The sequence below is a fragment of the Esox lucius genome, chromosome 11 (genome assembly GCF_011004845.1).
Source record: "Esox lucius isolate fEsoLuc1 chromosome 11, fEsoLuc1.pri, whole genome shotgun sequence".
Lineage (NCBI taxonomy): Eukaryota > Metazoa > Chordata > Actinopteri > Esociformes > Esocidae > Esox > Esox lucius.
The window spans coordinates 44,263,942-44,280,783 of record NC_047579.1 but is presented as its reverse complement, the minus strand read 5'-3'; the positions used below and the strand labels follow the sequence as shown (position 1 = coordinate 44,280,783).

Here is a 16,842-nt window from a genome sequence, read left to right as displayed (position 1 = left end):
GCACGTGGAGGTCTGTGTGACCCTCCAAGGAATGCCTTTCCAGACCATTACTGACCCACTGCCAAACTGGTGATGCTGGATAACATTCACCATAGCATCTCCAGACTCTTTCACGTCTGTCACACACTCAGTGTGAACTTGCTCTCATCTGTGAAGAAAATGGGGTGCCAAAGGCGGATCTACCAATTCTGGTGTTCTCTGGTGAATGATAATAAAGCTGCACAGCGCTGGGCTGTGACCACAGGTCCCACTGGAAAACCATTCCCTTTTTGTGGGTTGTCTTGCTGTTGCCTCTCCAGTGCACCTGCTGTCACATTAATTTGCACCAAAACAGGTGATATTGATTCACAATCACTTGTGCTTCCTAACTGGACAGATTGATATCCCTGAGGTTTAATTGACTTGGTTTTATACTGTGATGATTATGTGTTCCCTAAATATTTTTGAGCAGTGTACTTTGAAAAATTGCTTAAGCTTCATTAAAATTGAATGGGCACAACCCATAGTCTTGCTGAAAGATACATTTTCTCCTAAATTCCAGGTCTCTTGCAGATTTCTCTGCACTTTTCTGCATCCATTTTGCCCGATATTTTCACAAGCGGTGTTAGGCTTGCGCGGAACATAAACACATAACATAAACAACAAGATATATCGTGGTCTCATCAGACCATATAGAATCTTCTTTGCCTTAGAATCTTCCACCTTTCTAAATCGTTTTCAATCAATTGAAATTACCACAGGTGGACTACAGTACATTTCAATAGGGATCTTAAGGATGATCAAAAGACACAGGATGCATCTGACTTCAATTTGGAGTACCATGGTGAAGGGTCTGAATAGTTATGTACATGAGATATTTTAACTTAAAATTATTGACACACATTTCTAAAACATGTTTTGCCTTGTCGTTATAGGTACTGTGAGTGAATTGATGGTATTGTTTTAATAGATTATTAATTAAGTCTATAACAAATCAAGATGTGCAGAAAGTGAATGGCTCATAATACTTTCAGATGGTACTGAAAATATATTTGTGAGATATTTGTACTTCTCTATTGACACATTTATTCTGTCTTGTTTGTTATAATTTATAATAAAGCACACCTGTATTATCTGTACATCCCTTCATATCTGTTTTTTAACGTGTTACATAAAAATATTGGAAACCACAAAACTCAAAAGAAAAGTTGGACTTACATGATATATATGTATAGGCTAAAGACAAATACAATGTTTATTTTATTATTCCAGAGGAAGGCTACATTCCAGAGGCAACATTTTGTGATTTAATCAAATACATACTTGGGTAATGTAGAAAGATGGAAAAGGTAGCCATGAATTTATAATGTGTAGGCTAAACGTATTGCGTCACGTGAGAAAAAAAATATCTATTACCTCTGAGTGCAATCACACTGTGTATTATATCTCAATGTATATAAAAGACGTCTAGATATTGTGTTTGTGAAAATAATATATTTGAATTCTTCATTTGTTAAGTGTTGCTAATGTCTTAATCGACTGATTATTCTGTACTAGTCTAACTTTCCAAAAGTAGTCATTTCCACCAGCTGCGTCTTCTTCTATTTCTGTCTGTCCCTAGTTTCCCGCCTGGCTAACGTCAGCAGAAAGTTATTTTCATGAATGGAGGGGGCGGTCACGAGGAATTGGTGACGTAAGTGCTTGCGGAAGCACGGAGTGGAATGTTGATACATTGTTGTTGTTTTGTAGTTAATTTAGTACAGGCATACATTTCGGTTGGATTGCTGGACGCATTTTCCAGTCGTTCAAGTAACTTCAACTCGTATAGGACAGCAACTTTACAAGTTTTGCGCATTCTGGACAGATAATCCGCGTCCAAAAGGTAAGGGTGCGAGCGCTTTTCTGGGAGATGTTTTGAGATTCCTCTCAAAAATTGTTGATGTTCTCACGGTGACAGATTTTACGCATGTCTCAAAAAGTAAGATTGACCACGATAGCATTTAGTCCTTACTCGCGTACATCATTTTATTAAATTAGCTTTCTTTGTACATTTTATGTATCTTAACAATTTTAGTTTACAAACTTTTATGGTTATTGAAAATTATTGTTCTACGATGAACACGTGTTGGAGTAACATAGATAGACTTTTGGTGTAGACTATGTTACTATTTTTATACCTTATAGAAATATATCTATATATATATATATATATCTAAATATATCTATTAATTTCAAGATTTCTTTATTTTGTTTACCGTCATTTTTATTCCATGTATTTACCCAAAAATATATGTATTTGTATAACACTAAAATAATGCCTGTTATGATCACTTCAATACGTTTCATATTTACATAGCTCTGCAATTATTTACTGTATACTGTCTGGATACCGTCGTCTATTATTACTAAAGGAAAACACGTGGTCTGCATTTTAGACTTCTAGGACAAAGGGCATGTTGTGGGGATAGACCACCAGTCGAGGAGGATACAAAGTAGGCACCAATAACAGTCACGATATAAAACAGTGTGTCTGCTTGAGACATTGGTATGTTATTTAGCGTGTGTGCTTGGGCTGATATAATTTTCAGGAAGCACGGCAGTGTGTTTTGTTATTCAAATGTAGCCTACTGTAGTTTGCTACTTTTGTCGAAGTTAGACTTTAGTATGTTCTATAGAATTTGCACTATATCGGTTGAGTGTTGCGCTATCTGTATGTTATTGAGTACTTGGCTACTGTTGACACTACAAAAGACACATTGTTAGTGCTATAACAGGGATTCGCTTTTAAGTTCTATGTTCAAGTTTATCAGTACAGAGAGTCGCTTCCCTACTTTTGGAAGTAACAGTGTAACAGGCCAATATGAAAGTACTGTAAATCTACAGACCGGCTGTCAAAGCAATTTGTTTAGACAGCACACAAACCGTGTTGCTCGGCTGACTTTTTGTCATTCCCCTATTTCTTTCTTCATTAAAATAATAATAATAACAGAAAAATGTCAAACATTTGTATTTACTTACATTTCAGTCATTTTAAATGTAAAGTACTTAATCTGGGTATTATGGTAACTGGGGGGTTAACAGCCTAAAGACGCGTGCCATGGGAATCTTCAACGCACCCTTAACTGCCCTGGGGTATTGGGATTGGATCTTTTGACCAAACGGAACCAATTGGCCCGCCTAACACCCCTTCCAGCAGCATGTGGTCTCCCATCAGGGATGGACCAGGAGCCACCGTGCTTAGCAAGGCAAGCCAGCAGTGAGATGTCGGGTGCTGTGCAGCGGGTATACAGTGATGTATTTCTATGCTGACTGCAGGTGTGTGGATTGGCATCATATTGATATCTTACTGTCTGTTATGATTTATGTAGAAAACATGGGAGTAGCCTTTTCGTGTTTAAATGCTTTCACACTGTACGTGCGCCCCCTTATCAAAGGGGATTCCTCTGTCTGGAGTCACTACGGATGAAATGTACTCTGTGGGCGGTGGTGACCTAAGTGAAGTTTGTCTTAACTGGCCGGGGCCGGCCAGAAGCATTTAGAAACATATGCTTACAAGCTTCAATTTAGACACAGTTTTACGTTGGCTGTTTTCTTTTTTTTATGTCAGTCACTTGGTTAATGTGAGTTAAAAACATTTCTGATTGGTTTGTCAGCAAACCGTCTTCTAAAAGACAAGGGCAAGCCATATCTTGAGCTTTAAGGAAGGCAGGGGATTTTTTGGGATGTGCATACTGTCATGAGGTTTAACATGTGGCCTGGTTTCCCAATGTGATGTCTGTAGGAGGAAGAGCTCTTTCACTTCACCTACTCAACATTTCAGAATGACAATACTAGGCTTTGTATGACGTGCTGTAGTCCTAGTGGTAAATAATGCTCACAGTTTGCATGGCTTTCAATGTTGTGTATTCAAGGGGGGGGGGGGGGGCAGTCAGCAAGCTTTTGTGGGTTTGCAATGTGTTATGAAAGTGAAATAACTTTTGTTCATTAAGGTATGACTTAGAAATGAACGCAATTTTAGTGTTTTTAGGATGTATAACATCATTTTAGGGAAATGGTATCTGCAAAACTTGGGACATATGGTATTGGGAGACTTTCCTTTTTCAAGACAAAGTCTTGTTGTAATAATTACACACGTCTTTATTTTTTACAGTACTGTATTGCATACATTTTAACAGTCCCATTAACAAGTCTACAGCAATGCCAAAGGGAATATACATTAGCATCTCTCTACAAGTGCATCCTGGGTGCCTGTGTTTTACCACCCACCAGGATTGGCATCCAAACCCATTCTTGCTTCTCTGGATGAGTTCCTGGAACTCAAACCAATGCCTTCACCACACTGCAGTCAGGGGGAAGAATGGATTGTCATGTTTTGGTCTAGATGGTGAAGAATGAAGTACCTTGTTTTTGTTATTTTAGTATTAGATGGTGTTCAGTAGGCAAGGAAACAAAATGTCCTGAACCTTCTCACTTATCTGAGAATTTGGTATCAGAGCTTTGGTTCTCAGACTGAATAAGAATATTAACGACTTAATGGAGAGCCAGGATTGGATTAATGACTGTCAGGGTTTTTTTTTGTTCTGCTGATGTCATCTCAAGTTTCTTGCCCTGAATTCCTTTGGTATTTGGATCTGGAGAGTGACATTTATTCTAAAGCCATGTTCTTGTTGATTTAATTTGATTCGTTTGACCCTATTCAATGGCTTTAGTCACAGGACAGGTTTTGCCTTGTTTTGTGCATATTTGACATTCCTTTGAATCCCAATGTTCCTAGTTGGAAAGTCGCTTTGCTCAGGTATCTACCTCTCCTCCCTTTCCCCAGAAATGTTCCGGTGGTCATGCCAGCCATTTCCAAAGTTCCTTGTACGTTTTCTTCCACCCTGCGAAACAACAGGATTTTCCAGGAAATGTCAGCTTGGGAGGGTGTGATTCCCTGCCTCTCGTCCTCATTTTTACCAGTAAACAGCATGACTCATGGCTCGGCTATGCTCTCCATTTCCTTTACATAATATCCCACAAATGTGCTGTGCTGGAGTTGAGAGCAGAGACGAGTGTACCGCTAGGGTTCCCAGAATTCCCTGGTTTTCTAGAAATATTGGTTGTAAGACTCTTGGAAACAGACAGGGAATAACAAGCAAATCCAGAAACCTTCAATCAGGATTTTTGGAAAACCTGGGACTTATGGGAATGTTACCATTTTTTTTACCATTCCCTTTACCTCCCTGTGCGCATGGAGGAGACATTCTGAGCAGAGGGAAGCTCCATCCAGCCCTCTCTTCTGCAGATGGATGCAAAGGGGAGAGGAATGTCTGTATTCTGCTGGACCCACAATCCAACTAATAGAGAAGGAAAACCAACAGCCAAGACAAGCCAACACTTAATTTATCACTAAGACCCTAGCACTATACACTTTGATGTGCTGTTTATTTTAGCAAAAGATGAGGCCCCACATCATTACCCGTCATAACCTATGCACACAGGCTTGAATCTGAGCAGATATCTGAATGGCAAAAATGACCCTGACTCACGTTTCCCACAGTATCACACATTGTACACAGACCTGGCTTGTTCACTTGTTTCTTCCAGCCAGTCACAGTCATTGATCTAATATTAAGTCTGCAACAGAGAATAAAATAAAAACAACAGCACACGTGAATTGACCAAAAGAATATATGCACAATATAATAACCACATGCCGATTTCAGAAAAAAGCACAATCGGTCGTAAAATAATCTGCCATTTTAAATAACTCCGCTGATAGCAGTTGTTGTATTTCTTGCCTATAGTCAACTGATTCTGATTGCTGGTCAAAATATCAGTTTATCTCTACTAAAAAACGGTAACTGGCTCGGCTGATGCTGTACTATGGTCTTGAATATTCACAAGTGTAAAACAACTAACTGGACAATATATTTTCTAAACTACAGGCCATATTCTTGGGTCATGCTTTGATTTGGTCATTGTAGTTCCTCACACTGAATGACTAGGCAATAAACTATGAAAGGTTATGGTCACTTTTTCCACAGAGTGCAATTGGGCAGAAACTATTAGCAGTGGGTTGCATCTGGAGCCCACAGTAAACTATTGTCAGTTTGACTTGTGTGCTTTCATATGATGAGTAGTTTCCTGATGTACTGGACTACATGACCTGATGAAATATGGCAAATAAATCCTCAGGAATCTCCAGTGACCAGGAAATAATTTATACTATATTCGTTTAGCCCTGCCCTTGTGAGTCAATGCTCTCTCTCTCACCTTGAAAATGTAAGTGTGGTGAGATTAGATTTACCTTAAAATAAAAAATAAACAGAATAATTGATTTTCTATTCAACCAAAATGGTACTTATGCTTTGAACCCAATCCCTACAAATTGGAGAGGTGCAGAGAGCTGACAAATTGGGCAACCTGAGAGCAAATAGAGTTAACTGCCTTGCTTTATGGGCAGAATGTGAGACATTTCACCTTATCAGCTCTGGGATTCAGTCTAGCAATCTTTCAGTTCCTCGCCCAGTCTGCCTTAACACTAGACTACCCGCTGTGCTACTTTGTATCCTTATTCATTCATTAACACTTGATTATATTTGGCTTTTGGTATAGGCCTGGAAATGAGACATTTTGAAGATTTTACATTGGTAGTTTTACAACCGAGCGCCTCTCCAAGAGAAAGAATTGCATAGGACATATTCTGAATGCATGTATCCTCTCAAATGAAATGTGGGGCCCCTGTACTTTCTGTGTGTGTGCTCTGTTAGGAATGCGGTTCTGTTATCCACACTTCAACCAGTCAAAAAGATGAAAAGGATTTGTCTTGTGGCGGACTGTCAAATGTGCACTCAAGCCAGTGCTGAATTGTAAAACGTGCCTGATGCTTGGTCCTTAAAGTTGATGTTGGCCTCTCAGAAAGAAGGAAAGCAGCATAGTCAGACCTTGAGAACTTGACCTACTGCCACTTACAAGAGTAGAGTAGCACATATTCATAGGGAATTTAAAGGAAACACTGTGGCATCTGAGCTATAAAGCTCAGAAGGAACGCCTCTATGGAGGGGGTAGCCTTTTCCCACCCCATTCAATGATTCTCACAAGGAATATACCTGGGGTGTCCTCTGACGCAGCAGTGATCCAGTCTCTTAGCCAACTTGCTGGAATGTCGTATTATGTTTTTGACCCGCCCTGCAGTGCGTTATTCAAAGTTGAATTTACATTTGCCATCAGTTGTTTATGATTTGAGCTATACTTATTCTGAAATCAAGAAGACTTTTTTCATTTCTGCTGAGATTTAAAGGGGATTGAATCTATATTCACCAAACGTGTTCATTTGTTTCTTTGCAAGATCGTCTTCTTGGTGCGGGTTTCAGCATTTTTTTTTTTTTATATGAGTGTCCTCCCTCCACATCCTGTATCCCTTCATTACAGAAGTATACGGTCAGACGAAGGCCATACATACCTCCGGTGTGGTTTACAAAAAGACAACACAGATGGATGACTGAACTTAATAGTGTTCGCCAAATGTTCAGTTTTAAGTGCCAAAGCCAGTCCACTTTGTCATTATCATCTGACCAATCATTTGGCATTCTGCCATTTTCCATTCTAAGACCTTTGGTGAAAGAACTGAACTCTATTTATATTTTATATGCAGTGTAACCACTTCACCTATTTAAAATGTCTAAGACAACCCAGCAACAGCTATCAGGAACAGCTATCTATATTTATTTCCTCGAGCGGAAGATGAACTATCCTAAAGGAATAGTCATTACAGCCTCTGCCTTTGGGTTCTCGTACCTTCTACCCAGAAAGTGCAGCTTAATATGCTGCGTGGAATATTTGGCGTCTTAATAGAGTATCACTTATCGCATGTTCACTTAAATTGTTTAGCTGGCAGAAATTTATGTCAGCAGCACAGTGAGCTAAATATATCCAGCAGAGTTAAATAAGGGCATGGTGCAGCTCAGGAAGGCCCGGTGTAATATGAGCCAGCCAAGCAGACGCACGTCCTGACCCCGATGAAGTACATTGTCTCATGGCTAAAATACACCCATGACTGTTAGGGAAACTATTCCTCTGTGACACACGATCTTCGGGAATGTTCCACATATCTACAGGACTGTAAAGTTAGGAGTGGCCTTCAACATAAGCTGCCATTTGCAGGGTAGTTAAACTGCTGACAGGATTATATTCTGTGTTATGATGGCTAGACACACTGGTCAATAGGCCATGTTAGTTACACTAGAAACATTGTATCTTAATGTAAGAGACTACACATTGTCTTGTGGAAGTGACTGCCTTTGCTATTGGTGATCCTTGCATAATGTTCCTTAAACTGACCTGCCCCTGTAATGTCTACCATGTGTATGGCAGGGCTATGAATGAGACATGTTTTAGCCTTCGGCTTGGTCACGTGACTACACTCCCATGCCCATTTGCAGGGCGTTTCCATGGCAGCCGCCTGTACAGAGCGAGTACACTCCGATTCAGGGCGCTGAGCCGGGCCTGAAACGGAGCCTTGGGGGACTGTAGGCTTTTATTCAGTCAGGCGAACAGCCTTTCTTTCTCTTTTTGGCCGTGGCGGTAGTATCAAAGGCATGCATTTCACTGTAGTGTTCAGACAAGCTTTTCTAAAAACAGCTTTGACCAAAATAGCCCATGCCTGGTTTCTAAGCAGAGAGCTCAGACAAAGCTCTGTGGTGAGACTGAAAGCTGACCTGTTTCTATTCCTGCCATCTTGCCATGGTCCAGTGAACTACATTGAGAAGGGCCTATTCCAGCAGCAAGTAAACAGGGTTGCCCAACATTCTGTATTCATAATCTCTGTGTGTTGCTGACCTCTGCTGGTTGACTCCGTTAGAGAATCCACTAAGCCGGTTACAGATGACGTAACTAAGTTAGGAATGTTGTTGTGGGATTTCTACAGTATATTTCATGGGAAAGGGGAGTGGCTCCTTTGGATTGCTGTGTCTGAACTTCACTATACTCAGAAGCAACACATACACAATGGATACAATACATAAATCCAATTAGATAAACTGTCTACTTCAATGCCAAATTCCCTTTTTTGTTTTGCAGTGTGACTTCTGTGGGATTCTGGCCAGCTGTATGCATGCAGGGCATGACGACCCAGTTTAAAGCAAGCAAAGCTTTAAAGGTATGTTTTCGCTCATGTGGATGTCCTTTTTGATGTAAAGCAGACGTCTGCATGAAAGGGCCGTCAAACCCCCCCCCCCCCCACCAGCGACCGTCTCTCCATCTCCGTTGCAGGTTAAGAAGGAGACGGGGGAGAATGCCCCGGCCCTCAGCGATGACGAGCTGGTGGCCATGTCAGTGCGTGAGCTCAACCAGCACCTGCGTGGCCTCACCAAGGAGGACGTGGTGAGGCTGAAGCAGCGGCGACGTACCCTGAAGAACCGCGGCTACGCGGCCAGCTGCCGAATCAAGCGGGTCACCCAGAAGGAGGAGCTGGAGAGACAGAAGCGGGAGCTGCAGCACGAGGTGGACAAGCTGGCGCGCGAGAACGCCAGCATGAGGCTGGAGCTGGACGCCCTGCGCGCCAAGTACGAGGCCTTGCAGTGTTTCGCCCGGACTGTGACCCGAGGGCCCCTCTCCCCAGGCAAGGTGGCCACCACCAGTGTCATCACCATCGTCAAGTCGGCCAACAACCACAACTCCAGCCCAGCATCCTTCTCGACCCCCTCCTAGTGCCGACAGGACTAGGCTCTCATCTCCGTCCTGCCTGGTCCTTACCGGTTCTGACCTGATCCAGACTGAAACCCATGGCACCCGACCCATGCTGAGAGGAAGCTCAGTAATTAGATAGAGGAAAACGGGGTGGAGTGGCTACCAGCTCTGAGTGAGGATAACATTACGCTGTGTTTTATTTTTCCTCTCTGCCTCCCTCTTTGTGTCTCACTCTCTCTCACTCTTTCTCAAACTCACAATACATGATCAGCGTGGTCTGGGCACCGTGCTACAACCTCCCCAGCACCGGCAGGGCATTGTGCATCTGACCCTCTCTCCTTGGCTGACCGAAGAGATGAGCTCTTAATGTAGTGTGAGTGAGTACTTGATATTATAACCCGCGATGGCAGCACTGGTCTGAGACAGCTCTGATGCCTGTGGTATATTGCATTTACATCAGAGTTTAAAGTAATATATTATCATTGAAATAATTACTCTGTGAATATGTTATGAGTAATTATATGAATACGGCAAAATGAAAAAATGCTGATCTAAGCCTAAAAGCCTTCCTTCTCCTGTATTTGAAAGCACATACTTACTGATATCTCAATGGAAATGTAGCCATTGAAGCTTTTAACTGATCTATGAGTGAACACTCATAAAGTATGTTCAATATTTTAAGCTTTTATATTTAACAATTTAAGGGCAGCTTGTAAATCGTTAAAAACAATGTATATTTGATAACTGACCAAGCATGTTTATCTGGATAAACCAGACTCTTTTGTATTGTCAAATGTTAATCTGGTTTAACCTATAAATAGGACTTGCAGGTATATTGCAATATGGCATAGCCAATAAAATACATAATACAAGAATACAAAATCCTTCTCAAGGCACTGGGGAACTAAAAGACCAGACCGTGAAACAACACGTCAGGCTACGTCAGACAAAATTACATATCATTTAATGGCAGTTTGATCACAGTCCAGACAAAACGCTGTTGATGTAAAAATGAATGCAGAAATAAATCTAAAATCATGGGACACCTGAATTGTCTTCTTGGGACTTTCCACAGCTCGTTCTAGTATTACTTTAGTTATGGGAGATTGTACGATGCTGATCATAGTTTGTAATCTATCCCAGATTTGCTAAACTGTCTGCCAGTTTATAACTATTGCCACGGGTTGCATATTTATTTTATGTTACTGAGACAAGCACTTACCTGTGATATTTTCCCTTTGAACTTTCCTCTCCATGCAATGCAATATTTCATGGTAGGTAATCCATATTGGATGTAGTGATGGGAGCTGTCTTGACAAATGAAATGCAAATCAACTATGTCCTGTATATTACAAGACTTAAGCTAGAACCTTGATTTTAGTTTCAATGCAAAAGAAGGAAAATGCAAGCTCTGTAAAACCTTCTGTCACATTACATTGAGAACTCCGTCCATTTAGAAATCATTCCTACTGTTGGATCATCTGAAAGTGCTGCTGCCGGTGTTGTAACTCTGAAACGATAGACCTTGAACATTAACTCTTTTGACATAGATTAAGAGTAATCCTGACACAACTTTAGAGAAAAACTCTAGTAAAAGTGTCATGACCAAATCCAATGATGTACAATGCTTCAAACATAACCAATGTAAGAGTTTTTTTTTTTTTTTAAGTATATCAGTTTCTTTACAGTTTTGCATTTATATTTCAGCCCTTTTCAAAGTGAGTCTTGAAATAGAGTTGGCTAATGTCGAAGATTTCCTCTTACCCTAATAGACATGACTGTTCCTATACCCCTGTTTCTTGGCTGCAAATAGCATTTGGGGGACTGCTGCTGTATGGCTCTCTGCTATTTCAGGCAAGGCCATTTCTGTGCTCTTATCATTCTCATTTTGTATTTTCATTTGTTTTTTATGTTGTTACACCTGTTTATTCCTGTTTCCATCCTGATGTATCTAGTTGTTTTTATATACATGTGTATTTTTATATGTCTTTATTATAGGGTCATGAAATACCCTGAGAATGGTGGGATCTTGTAACCGCCCTCTGAAGTAAAATATTCATATTTACTGGCCTATCTCAGCAGGATAGTTCACCTATACACACACACACACACACACACACACACACACACACACAGTGGAGAGAACAAGTATTTGATACACTGCCGATTTTGCAGGTTTTCCAACTTAAAGCATGTAGAAGTCTAATTTCTATCATAGGTTCTCTTCAACTGTGAGTGACGGAATCTAAAACAAAAATCCAGAAAGTTACATTGTATGATTTAAGTAATTAATTTGCATTTTATTGCATGACATAAGTATTTGATACATCAAAAAAGCAGAACTTAATATTTGGTACAGAAACCTGTTTGCAATTACAGAGATCCTACGTTTCCTGTAGTTCTTGACCAGGTTTGCACACACTGCAGCAGGGATTTTGGCCCACTCCTCCATACAGACCTTTTCCAGATCCTTCAGGTTTCGGGGCTGTCGCTGGGCAATACCGATTTTCAGCTCCCTCCAAAGATTTTCTATTGGGTTCAGGTCTGGAGACTGGCTAGGCCACTCCAGGACCTTGAGATGCTTCTTACGGAGCCACTCCTTAGTTGCCCATGCTGTGCGTTTCTGGTCATTGTCATGCTGGAAGACCCAGACACGACCCATCTTCAATGCTCTTACTGAGGGAAGGAGGTTGTTGGCCAAGATCTCACGACACATGGCCCCATCCATCCTCCCCACAATACGGTGCAGTCGTCCTGTCCCCTTTGCAGAAAAGCATCCCCAAAGAATGATGATTCCACCTCCATGCTTCACTGTTGGGATGGTACTCATCCTTCTTCCTCCAAACAGGGCGAGTGGAGTTTAGACCAAAAAGCTCTATTTTTGTCTCATCAGACCACATGACATTCTCCCATTCCTCCTCTGGATCATCCAGATGGTCATTGGTAAACTTCAGACGGGCCTGGACATGCGCTGGCTTGAGCAGGGGGACCTTGCGTGCGCTGCAGGATTTTAATCCATGACAGCGTAGTGTGTTACTAATGGTTTTCTTTGAGACTGTGGTCCCAGCTCTCTTCAGGTCATTGACCAGGTCCTGCCGTGTAGTTCTGGGCTGATCCCTCACCTTCCTCATGATCATTGATGCCCCACGACGTGAGATCTTGCATGGAGCCCCAGACCGAGGGAGATTGATTGTCATCTTGAACTTCTTCCATTTTCTAATAATTGCACCAACAGTTGTTGCCTTCTCACCAAGCTGCTTGCCTATTGTCCTGTAGCTCATCCCAGTCTTGTGCAGGTCTAAAATGTTATCCCTGATGTCCTTACACAGCTCTCTGGTCTTTGTCATTGTGGAGAGGTTGGAGTCTGTTTGAGTGTGTGGACAGGTTTATTTTATACAAAGTTCAAACAGGTGCAGTTAATACAGGTAATGAGTTGAGAACAGGAGGGCTTCTTAAAGAAAAACTAACAGGTCTTCTGAGAGCCAGAATTCTTAATGGTTGGTAGGTGATCAAATACTTATGTCATGCAATAAAATGGAAATTAATTATTTAAAAATCATACAATGAGATTTTCTGGATTTTTGTATTTAGAATCCATCTCTCACAGTTGAAGTGCACCTATGATAAAAATTACAGACCTCTACATGTTTTGTAAGTAGGAAAACCTGCAAAAGCGGCAGTGTATCAAATACTTGTTCTCCCCACTGTGTGTGTATATATATATATATATAATATATATAATATATATATATATATATATAATATATATATATATATATATATATATATATATATATATATATAAAATAGGAATCCATTCTGCTGACTTTGTAGTTGTATTTAATTCATTTAAGACCAGCACATAATAATTGCTTGCAATCTACCCTCAGAAAGTCCACAGAGTAGGCTGTGTTTACAACATAATGTCTGTTCCAGGCTGTAGGTGGATTTGTTTTGTTTTAAATAGGAAATACGTTGGTAGCTAATAGCCACTTGATATTATAAGGATGCTGCGTTTGTATCACATTGCTGAACACTAAGCTTTTGAAACAACTATGAGTTTGAGTTAATGATGACGCTTTTCTGACAGTTGTGAAACAGAAGTCTATCCTGTTCACCCACCACCTAAATATATTCTGGACACCACCTGATGACTGTAAAAACAAAAGCTTAATTTTCCTGGTAATTTGGAGGGAAGTATCTTTCAACACAGCAGGAGGCAAGTTAAGAAATGATAGTTAAGGAAGTGAAAACACTTGAATTATGTTGGACACCCTTTTCCGAGCTTTACACTGACCTATGCTGGTGGTCTTTATAAATGCTGTGAATAAGCGCAATATTTACCTAATTGTTTTAGAGACTTTTGCAGTTGCTTAGATATCAATTCATACAACTTTTGCATTCGTTACATTCTCGATGTCATTTAATTCAGTTCCAACCAAAGCCACACAACCTATACCATAGCCGTCACATTCGATTGCACAGTAGTATATAGATTTGCGTCAGAATAAACAACAAACATTAAGGGTGAATTTCAGCGTACCACAAGCTGCGTTTTCACCGCAGCAGTATCGAGACTCATGGAAGGTTCTCGCGCGCGTGTACCATAGCTCTTTCAGCTACAGATGGGCTAAGGATGCACCAGCAGGTGGCTGTGTTATCCTTCAGTCCGCTCTGTCTAGAAGAATCTTGCTCCTGCAGTTCGATTGGACATGGATGTCGGCAAATGCTTATGCACAAGGCTTTGTAATGGAACCGCTAACGGCTAAACGACAATGTATAGATAGGATGTATTTCGATGCCGCGGGTGATTGCATCTTCTCCGATATGGACAGTTACAATGCAATAGGAATGAAATTGGGGAGATGGTCTCTGAACTAAGTGGGTACTGTTTTTGATCTTTTATGCTTGGCTATATTTGGCCTTCAGGCTGTCGAAGGTAGATATTCTATATTCCTCCCATGAGTATATATTTCTAATAGGCCTTCACATCTTTCATATTTGCTGTTAGTCCTACATGCTTTTTACCACAAACGCACATAGGAAATATGACGTGTGTTCAGCAGATGTACTTATACATTCAAACTCCATGACATATAAAGTATGCTGCTCCAAATTATGACTTTGTATACGTCAACTGTCTACTGAGTACACTACAAGGTGGTGAATTAAAGAAAAGCAGGTGTAATACAATGGATGTTATATTTTCACTATCTTCAAATTGTATAATGGAATGGTGGGTACTGTATGTTCACTATGAAATATGTTATGGTGTGAACTTTCCCCATGAATGGGATCTATAGTTTTAATGTACAGCCACAACAACACTAGATTGGAAGCTAATGTGCCTAGTTTGTGGTAGTTAATGAGGCATGAGGACAGTTAAATTATACTGCTTTCTAGCCAATTGTGAGTGTAAATAAAACACACAGAATTAACTTGGAGAGTCCGAACCCTTTGTCATTACTCTGCTAGTAGTCTGTATTTTATTTGAACTTCAATATTTATTTTATTGATTTGTCATTTTCAACATCTAAATTATTTAATTTACATTTGTCAATGAACTACCCTAATGTACAATCTTTTGTTTTGATTGAAAATAAGGAGTTAAATTATTCCTGTAAATAGACATCTGCTGTGCCTGTTTTTTTTTTTTTTTTTTTTTTTTTTAAACTTCTAAATAAAGCTTTTTACTCATTAAAACAATTTCTGTTTAACTTATCAAATTCAATAGTGCAGATTACAGCAAAATGTGTTGAACATGGAAAAAAGCACACATATTTTATATGAGTGCAAATTGTAGCGACATATGCAGGTAAAATCAATAACCAAAAAATAAAGAGCGATACCTACAGTTTCATACTTTTCACCAAACTCTACATTAGTTTCTGCTTTCCCAGCAGAAGGCGGCAATAATTGGCACATGGAGGAATGGAAAAAGTTGAGTAAGTTGATAAACATCCAAATCTGACTGGACTTAGCATCCCTGAAAACTCAGTTAAAAATGGTGAGGTATTTTTCTCATAATTAGTTATTTTTAAGACATGTAATATTTCCAAACGAAATAGAACCAACTATGCTTGATTCTTTAACAGTTGCAGAAATTGCTAAAAACAATGACCACATTCCAGTGAGCAAAATAATTTGAAAGATGTCTTTAACATCCTTTCAACATCTTTTGTTCAGGGAGATGTCTTATTTACAATACAGAAATTGATCAGATGTCATCATAAGCTAAACTTGTGTCTTCACACAAGATTAGAACATTGAACCAAATTACACCACATAACAACATTTAAACCAATCAAAATTACTGTACAAATAATAGCAGTGAACTGAAAAGACTAATACATACAACTGAAACTACAAAAAGTTACTCAAAGTATATACAATACAGCAGGTAATAAAATAAAATGTTAAAACCACTGTAGCCTGTCTATATTTTACATGAAAAAGCATGGTGAGAAGATTAATGAGAACACCACATTCCTCCAAGTTGGTGAGAGCTGGACTTATCCTCCAATTTGTCTCTGGCATGTTAGATACAAAGGAATTCAAAGCACTTAAGTCTACAGTTTGAAGTGCCTGCTCCAAAGCCAGGTGTCTTTGAAAGAATCCTTCTGTTCATCGGGAGACCCAACAGACTGCTGAACAAATACTTCAAAACAGAGAAATGGAAGAGATGATCCCTGATGTGCCAGAGTAAGCCATGTGCTGGCCCCGATTCCTGGGTTCCCTCCCGAAGTCACACATTAAATCAGCAAGTCTTTGAAACTCACATGAAACAGACAGAGGGAGCGGAGTACTTTAGTGGCCAGAGAACACCTTGGTCACTATTCATAGTGATGGCTTCATTAACGTTATTTTGGCAGCAGGATATTATGCTGGCAGCCCTCAGATTTTCTTTATAACAATAAAAGCCATCATTGAAATGTATAAGGCAATATAGTTCATCTAGTCTATGAAAAAGAACAGACATGAATAACATTGGAACGGACATTAAACATAAAATGTACAGACTAGATTGTTAACTATATTACCATATATTTCAATTATGGCTTTTATTTTGAAAAAGGAAATCTGAGTTAGCACTTCTAGCATAATATCCTGCTGCTAGAAGAACCGTAATAAGGCGTCGACTGGCCAGCACTAATTATTACAATAGTCCTAATCACAATTAGGGACATAATGGAA

General features: G+C 39.9%; 1 protein-coding gene across 2 annotated transcripts; it reads left to right on the top strand.

Moving 5' to 3' along the window:
• Positions 1-1,701: 1,701 nt before the first annotated feature.
• On the top strand, positions 1,702-11,792 carry mafk (v-maf avian musculoaponeurotic fibrosarcoma oncogene homolog K). Of its 2 annotated transcripts, none has more exons than XM_010874591.4 (3): positions 1,702-1,861; positions 9,040-9,118; positions 9,232-11,792. In XM_010874591.4, exons 2-3 carry the CDS (start codon positions 9,074-9,076, stop codon positions 9,667-9,669), a joined length of 483 nt encoding a protein of 160 aa, XP_010872893.1. In that variant the 5' UTR covers positions 1,702-1,861; positions 9,040-9,073; the 3' UTR covers positions 9,670-11,792. The 2 variants fall into 2 exon arrangements, with proteins under 2 accessions (XP_010872893.1, XP_010872892.1); XM_010874590.4 differs by lacking the exon at positions 1,702-1,861 and adding an exon at positions 3,138-3,294.
• The last annotated feature ends 5,050 nt before the right edge of the window (positions 11,793-16,842 follow it).

Bases quoted from the DNA above. Each gene is read 5' to 3' on its own strand.
- mafk (XM_010874590.4), top strand. From the start codon at position 3,272: ATGTATTTCTATGCTGACTGCAG. The intron at 3,295-9,039 runs GTGTGTGGATTG...TTTGTTTTGCAG, and splicing joins TATTTCTATGCTGACTGCAG to TGTGACTTCTGTGGGATTCT. The intron at 9,119-9,231 runs GTATGTTTTCGC...TCTCCGTTGCAG, and splicing joins AAGCAAGCAAAGCTTTAAAG to GTTAAGAAGGAGACGGGGGA.